The 8276-nt window shown below is 49.0% G+C and overlaps 1 protein-coding gene across 1 annotated transcript; it reads right to left on the reverse strand.

Annotated features, from left to right (window-relative positions):
- Positions 1-662: 662 nt before the first annotated feature.
- LOC123143415 (serine/threonine-protein kinase STY46) lies at positions 663-7175 on the reverse strand. The gene is made up of 16 exons (XM_044562334.1): positions 6415-7175; positions 6193-6307; positions 5937-6022; positions 5727-5849; positions 5103-5157; positions 4586-4696; positions 4430-4480; positions 4044-4222; positions 3856-3963; positions 3673-3746; positions 3405-3580; positions 3185-3280; positions 3019-3099; positions 2850-2903; positions 1167-1301; positions 663-970 (listed from the first exon to the last, which is right to left on the reverse strand). The coding sequence occupies exons 1-16, from the start codon at positions 6633-6635 to the stop codon at positions 899-901; spliced, it is 1737 nt and encodes a 578-aa protein (XP_044418269.1). The 5' UTR covers positions 6636-7175; the 3' UTR covers positions 663-898.
- Between the last annotated feature and the right edge of the window lie 1101 nt (positions 7176-8276).

An 8276-nucleotide genomic window follows, 5' to 3' on the forward strand; every position in this document is an offset into this window, starting at 1 on the left:
ACAACAACAAAAAAGTGGGCGAAATTTTACCTTGTGGGCATTTCATCGAACACCTTGTGCGCATAGGCCGGCGGCGCAACAAGCGAGCTCGCCGCCGCATCCGTCGCACGCCCTGCAAGCTGCTTCTTCGGCCGCCTAGAGGAGACGTCTGCCGCCTTGTTCTTCTTCCCGGACACCTTGCCCGCCTTCGCCCGCGTCGCATTTGGGAGGTTCGAGAGGGGGGCACATGGCTTCACGGCGGGCGCTGGCGCGACGCCACCCGCCACCAAGGTCGTCCGTGGCGGCATGAAAAGGCCACGCGCGAGACCGGTGCTTGGAGGAGCACCGGCGGAGGCGAAGCCAAAGCTCCCCACGCTAGGGTTTGCGGCGGCGGCGGCGGAGGGGTTGCGGGTGTAGGAAGGAGTGAGGAGGATGTCGGCGCGGCCGTCCATCGGGCGAATTCGCCGGCGGCGGCGCGGGCAGGGCGAAAGCGGCGCCGACGCTCGAGTGTGCAGCGCGCGGAAGCGGGCGCATGAAATAGGCGGCGCGCGATGCCGTTTCGCCCCGCGCATTGAACTACTTATACTGCGCGCGCATTTTTTGCGCCTTCGCTGGAGCACCCGGAGCGGCTGCGCGCGCAAGAAACAGATTTTTTCCAGCGCGGTGCTTATATCGCGCAACTGTTGGAGATGTTCTTAACGTTCATTCAACAACAATACTAGAACAAGAAAAACAGTTGATACATGGCAACAGGAAAAAAAAGGAGGAAACGAAATGGGCCAAAACAGCTACTACGTGAGAGAATTATTATCAGTGTACACTACAGTGGCTCGGGCATCGATCAACAATTCCGGAATCAATCACCTATACGTGGGCATCAACACAGAGCAAGCTTGTTGGTGGCTGCTGCTGCCGCCCTTCAGTGGCTTCTCTTCAGCGCCGAAAGGAAGCCTGACTTCGTTTTCTGCCGGCCATCGCCGTCGGTTCCCACCTGCCATGTTACTTCCAAGTCAGATATGAACATAGCCACAACATAATAAATACTACTCCCTCCTCTTAGCAGGAAGTACGCGGTGAATTCCGACAGAAAAACTGCCTTTTGGTGCAGAGTTAACTGGAAAATCTCGAGAAATACGCTGAAATATGCGATGAATTCCGATGGTAAAACAAGGGTAGGCGAGGCTGACCTCTTTGGAGAGTCTCTGAAGGATCTCCAAGATCTGGGAGAAGTCGGGCCTCTCGGCTGAATCTCTGTGCCAACACTTCTGGAGCAGCTCTGCTAGCTTGGGGTTGGTGTCCTTCGGAATCGTCGGCCTGATGCCCTGCACAAAATGCGCGTCAGGAGGAGGGTTAGCATCTCCAGAAAATGCAATCTCATAGCAATGGGTTCAATCAAGTTTTCAACAAGAAAGATGAGTAAATTGCAAAAAACCACCACAATTGAGGACCCTAATTCCCAAAACCGCCATCATTCGTTTTTAAAAAAAAAACCACCAACATTGTAGTGACAGTTTTCAAAAAGCACTGATTGGTCACTAAATGCATGTTAGCACCCTACCTGACAGATGGGGCCTGCTGTAAGTGCTGATGTGGCAAAGCAACTTGACACCGTTTGACCTCACGTATGATAAGAAAAAAAGATAGAAGTGGGGGGCCACCCGTAAGCCTCACAGTCACACACAGCCGGGGTCTCCGTTGACCACGCCAACGCTGCCGCACATAACTCTGGCTCGTCGTCTTCTGCACCTCACCGCCGCCTCCCCAGAGCTGCACTCCGGCTACTAATTCGTCGCCGTCGCCAGCGCGGAATCAGTCGAGGACAGGTTTGAGGGCCGGATCCCCATCCCGCGCACGGAGCGCGTCGTGGCGCCAGACCTGACGGCGATGCCCACCGCGCGGCGAGTCCGGTTTGCCGCCCGGCGATGGATCCAAGCGGCGTCGGCCCCCCGTGCAGCCCCGACGACGGATCCGAGGGCGACGCCCGACCCCCGACCCCCTGTGCTAGCCGCCCTCCACTTCGCCACCCGCCGGATCCAGCTCCTCCACTTCGCGACCTCGTCGGCGTCGTCGGGCTCGGGCAGCTCCTGGGCATGAGGAGGTCCAGCCCGGCGCCATTCCTATGTGCATGACAGGAGACGGTGGCTGGAACCGCCGGGGTACGGTGATGAACGCAGCCCTGTGCGCACAGCTCCACGCGCGCCCGCCGCGTCCTACCGCACCGCGCCGCCAGGCTCGGCCACGACTAGCCACCTCGCCGGCTGCGGCAAGCCACGTCCAGCTCCTCCCGGCGCGCTTCCCATCCTCCTCCCGTATCCTGCTCAACGCCGCGCTCGCCGCCAGCTGCGGCCGGAGCCACGCGCGCGGCCCTGCTCGGCCACGACCAGCCACCTCGCCAGCTGCGTCCATGGCTGCGCCGCCACCTCATGCCGGGTCCGACACCATCAGCTGACGGCGACCCTGCACGGGCTCCTGGATGAGCAGCTCGAGCTCCGTGATGGAGATGGAGATGGCCACGGCGGTGCACGAGAGGTGTTTGTAAGAATGCTTGAGAAAGAGAGAGGAGCAAACCCACTGATGGGTGGGTCCTACGTCTAGCTTAACGGGAGCCACACTTTCTAACGACGTGTGAGGAGCACCGTCTGTACCCAGGCCACATGGCACCTGACAATGGGACCTAGCGGTCAGATTTTCACTCAAACAGCTCTAATTGCTCATTCAGTGTTTTTTGAAAACTGTCACCACAATGTTGGTGGTTTTAAAAAAAAAAATGAATGGTGGCGGTTTTCTGAGTTAGGGTCTCCAATTATGGTGGTTTTTTACAATTTACTCGAGAAAGATAGGGGGTTCCAAAAAGTATCTTCAAGGCTTACCTTCTGAACAACACCTATTGCTGCTTGCAGTGGAGTTAGATAATCATAAGGGATCTGGACAAATAGAACCATTATCACTGTAACTCTAGAAGTAGGACATATACAGATATAATACTACTTAAAAATAAAGTGAAAAAAAAATGTTACTGACAACAACAATTGCAGTTACCTTGCCGGTTAGAAGCTCCCATAGAACAATACCAAAGCTAAAAACATCTGCCTTGTGATCATACGGCTTATGCTCTATGACCTGAAGTTAGATAGCACATACATGTTAGAATAGACAAAAAAATCACTACTGTTTTGTTATGACATGTATAAACATGACGGCACACCTCAGGGGCCATCCAACGGTAAGTTCCAGTCTCCGCAGTCATCACTCCGGAAGTATCTTTCACACGTGCGACACCGAAATCTGCAACCTTTACAACCTGAAAAGGATGCTCTTTTTAATTATAGAGTTTTAATTTAACTAACCTTGTTTTCATCCATGAGAAGATTATCAGTAGGAAAATTATCTGATAAAATGCATAGCATGATTTATAACACACCAACCTTGTTTTCATCCATGAGAAGATTTGCAGTCTTGAGATCTCGGTGAATTATGTTGTTCTGATGCAGGTAGCTCATTCCTTTAGAGATGTCTGTTGCCACTCTTAGTATTTCTGGGAGCTTGAAGGAACTGCCCTTTTTATGGAGGTAATCGTATACGCTCCCCCCTGACATGAAATCTAAAATACAGCAAAAGGGGGAGAAAGTGTCAAACACCGTTAGCATCATCTGCATGATAACAACTATAAGCATTAACCCCATTGTGACCTACCTGTTATAATATATAAGTTGGGCTGTCTTGTACAGGCACCGATAAACTGCACAACATTCCTGTGACGAACCTTTCTACGAGCATGGATTAAGCAATAAGTCTATAACTCTATATGGGCATAAGTATAATTGCCACTAATCTGGAGAAACAAATGGGAGATGGAGACTAAAATTTTAAGCTAACCTCATAATGTACACTTCCTGCGCAAAATCTCTGTACATATCTGCACTGATGCGCTCAGGTCTCACTACTTTAATGGCCACATCCTGGATGCAGTATGAACCACGGTACCTAAGAAACCAAAGAATAAAATGACATTCTGCCAGGTTTTGCAAGGTTCAACTGTTTTCACTCCACAAACAGTAACTTACAGGTCCCCGTTTGATCCAGATGCAACCTTGTTCCCAAACTTGAGCAGCTTCAGGTCTATTTCCCAAACATCTGCTCCATCGGATGGTATTTGCACACTGGTAGATGTGGGCCTACTCTCTCCACCTTGCAGGCCTTCCAATGAAGGTGATGATGCACTTGACACTGTACAAGCTTGTGCCTGTACACAACCCAATTTAGTATTACATAACATATGCTTGTTATTATCTGAGAAAACCACAATGCATGTCTGCACAACCTCTTAGGAGATTGTATTTTCTATTATTCAGGCAAAGTTAGCAAATTTACTGAAACCAAACAGGAGAGTGCTTATTATTCAGTTAGAGGTATTAAACTTCACACAAGAAGGCCAGACAGAAGCCTATACCTCAACACTGCGAAATTTCTCCATTATCTTCTCTTTCAGCTGTTTAGTCCCCTATGAGTGGCAGTAAAAGAGAATATATCAACACAAAAATTACAGAAATAGCAGCAAGGAAAAGAACGCGCTCTAATGTGCTGGAATCAGTTAGCTATTGCATACCACAAGACGCCAACCAGTGACAACGAATACATCCAGTGAGTAGCCATCGATTGTTGAAAATGCGTGTGCTTCTTGGATGTCAAGACCGAGCTCACCAAGCAAACAAGTCAGCTGTAAATGCACAAGTGTCAGTATCAGAATCCAACCAAGTGCTGAGTAGAGGACCTGGTCTGAAAGTAGTTTACAGTAAAGTTCAAGTGATTTCAGTACAATGACAATAATTTTGCTGCGTGTTAGAGAAAAGGTTATTTCAGTAAAAGCCTGTAGATTTCTGATGTCAATGCATCTTGATAGTTTGTTTCTTATATTTTATTTTATTTAAATTCTTCTTCTATTCATTTATTTTTGCATGCCGTTTCTTACTGACTACTTGCCAGCTTCTGCATATACTGAATTTCATTTGCTGTGCTAAGAGCAGGTTGACCGACTCTGTAAATAAAAATATAAAATTGCAATGCCATGGCAGCAGCGGCCTATTTAGATGGGGATTATGCCTTGTCCTGGTACGTTTGTTTACCTGGCTAAGTAGCTTTGGCTTATCAGTTGATGCAAATGCTATCTCGTGCATTGGCCTGCAATGTTCAGAACAAAGAGAGAACTATTATCATCGTCATTATCTTATACTCCCTCCGTCCGGAAATACTTGTCATCAAAATGAATAAAAGGGGATGTATCTAGACGTATTTTAGTTCTAGATACATCCCTTTTTATCCATTTTCATGACAAGTATTTCCGGACGGAGGGAGTAGTATAAATTTAGCAGCAGAGGGATAAATCAGGAGGAGGGTCAACTACACAGAAAAATATAAATGCACCGATTTATCCCTCTAAACAAATTCGCAATACGTTCGAGGACACAAATATCTTATAGTAAAAATTTAGCAGCAGATTTGCAACTAAACACTAATTATTTAGATTGTGGGGGTGTTTTTCCACTTCTACAACTGGAAAGCGGCACCAAATACCACTTCCAATGATTTGGCAAATAAAATCTAAGCAGATTATCATGGCTAACCTCTTTAAATGGAATAGCAACATTGTGAAGTACAATCATATTACTACACCTTCATACTGTATGACTGTAAGAAATATCATAATCAAAAAGCAATAAAGCACTTGAACTGAAAAAGAAATTATGTACCTGGAAACAAGGTGAACACTATTATCATCGTCGTTATTGGTGCTACCGACATCAGATTCATTTGCTTCGAGCGCTAGCGCCTCTAGATTGGAGGACGAGCCGAATGCAGGAGGAGGGTGAACCCTGAAGAATAATTGTGCAAACCATGCCACGTTAGCATACATGAGCAAATAAACAGGCCTCTGGCAGATATTCAGAGATTATACATACATTTGGTTAGGCAAGTGACTGGAAGCAACCATGTCCATCTCATGATCACAGGAATCATCCATATCACCATCAATAATTCTAGATACCTGAAGATGAAGCAGGAAACAGAGCACCTGCCTGTTAGGAAAATCATGGACAGAGACATGCAGAACACAATGTACAGTATGAAAACTGAATTTGTCAGAAGGTTCATGTCTTGACCCACACAAATTCAGTGTTAACTTAGAAAGATTGTGCTCTGCCGGAAAGACGTTACCTGTACAACGCGCACCGACAGGGCCGGCCGGCGCGCCGGGTCGCGCGCCTCCTCGAGCAGCCGCTGGTGCGTGACCACGTCCTCCGCCCTCTCCGCGTTCACATCCAGCGCGTACCTGCACAGAACAGTCGTCGCGCGCACGACGGACGGCGTCAGCAGGACAGCGTGCGGAGACCGGCAGTGCCGATCGGGAGGCGGGGGTGGAGGAGAAGGCTCACTCACCGGGCGGGGAGGCGGTGGAAGTGCGCCCAGAGCGCGTCCTGGAAGGCCGGCGAGATCTCGGCGCCGCCGGAGGCGCGGAGGCGGGCGAGCACCTCGTTGTACACCTCGAGGCGCCGGCCCTGCTTGTCCGTGCGCCGCCCGCCCGCGCCGACCTCCGGCTGCCGCGGCCGCGGCGGGGACGAGTCGGCGGCCGGCGGCGGCGAGGGCTCCTCCACGGCCATCGGCGATCGATCCAACCAGGAGTCAGCGGGCAGGGGCGGGGGCGGGGGGGAGCTCACGAGATATAGACGACAGCCGTGCTCCTACTGCCGCTGCGCTGCTTGCATGGGAGGCGGTGGCGGGCCCGCACGTGAAGTGGCGGCGAGAAGAAAAGGCGAGCGCTTTATAGCGGTCGATCGATGCACGGGCGGCCAACTCGAACCGACGGGCGGATCAGAGATCAGAGAAGAAGAAGACAGCGGAGATGACGACGTCGCGAGTTCGGCAATGTTTCGGGCCGGGATTGAATCGATTTGATTTGCGTCCGGAGGAGGAAAGAGGTTGCGAGGTCCGATTCGTGCTGGGGAAGAAAAGTGGAGTAGATCGCGGGGCTTGATGCGCGCCGCGCCCCCTGATTTATGTCTGTCTTTACACGGATTGATTTGATTAAGGACCCTAAATTATTGTATGGGGCCAGATTGGGAGGCCCGTGACCGGGTTGGTAAAATAATGAGGAGGCCAAGTCAGATGTGATGCGGCGAGTGGAGGATGCGCACTGACAGCCCGTCGTTTCCTTCGCCCCGCTGAAACTAAACTAACACTAAGGCCATAAATCTAGGTATTTTTTTAGTCCTAACTTATAAGTCTCAATTCCCTAAAAAGTCCTTACCTGTTTGGTCTTATAAGTTCCTATAAGACCACATTACAACTATACGTACCTATAAGACTCTTTTTAAGAGTCTTATTTCATAAGTCTCAAATGCCCACTTTAAGTCCTTATAAGTCTCTCCTGTTTGGTTTAGATGGGACTTATAGAGACTTTTTTAAATCCTAAACCAATAAGTCCCTGAAAACAAACACCCTCTAAAACTGCAGATAGTACTGTTGCCCTTCTGTCTATAGATCTCAGAAATTCTAATTTTTTTAATACCTTGATCGACCATGCTCACCGTGGACTAACAATCTATGGGACTTTGAAACTGGTACTCGCACTTTTCCGGATTTGTGGCGGGACTTCCAGTGATCTCGTTTAGTGGGAGAAGCCATTCCATCGACTATGAAAATATTTGTGGTGACTTCGTTAAGCCAAGATAATGTGCCGGTTCAATCTTTCGAAGGTGCTCATATGGGGTAGGGCATGCCTGCATGGGCTCATAGGGGAGAGTGTGCGTGTGTATTTATGTGCGTCTATGTCTGTATTGTGTTAAAAAAATCTTCATTGATTTCTTATTTTAAATCTTTTTTAAAATATATATCTTGATCAAGGAGTAGTGATTTTTTTCCGCCCTAGAGCAAAGACTCAAATTATACAACCAACATTACAAAAAAGGCCCTGGGAAAAATATAAAGTCTGGACGGCGTCCGAAGATGTCGATGTTGGAGATTTGAGAGCCAAAGCTCACTTTGGCGCGACATCTACGACTTCAATGTTGGCGCCTAATAGACTAGAATCACACCAAGATTCAGATTCCAGACGGCGAACACACGAGCCCCTAGATCAAGTACTGATAAGGAAGAAAACGATCTCGCCAAGCGAGGATTTGAAGCACACTTTTTTGCCTTTGCCAGTCTTGTTGCCTGAGCCCCACACCACAAGCCCATCCAACACTAATGTGGCCGGTTTCATTTACTTGAAGCCATGGTTTTTTTTTTTTTTTTTTTAG

Source organism: Triticum aestivum, chromosome 6D (assembly GCF_018294505.1).
Source record: "Triticum aestivum cultivar Chinese Spring chromosome 6D, IWGSC CS RefSeq v2.1, whole genome shotgun sequence".
Lineage (NCBI taxonomy): Eukaryota > Viridiplantae > Streptophyta > Magnoliopsida > Poales > Poaceae > Triticum > Triticum aestivum.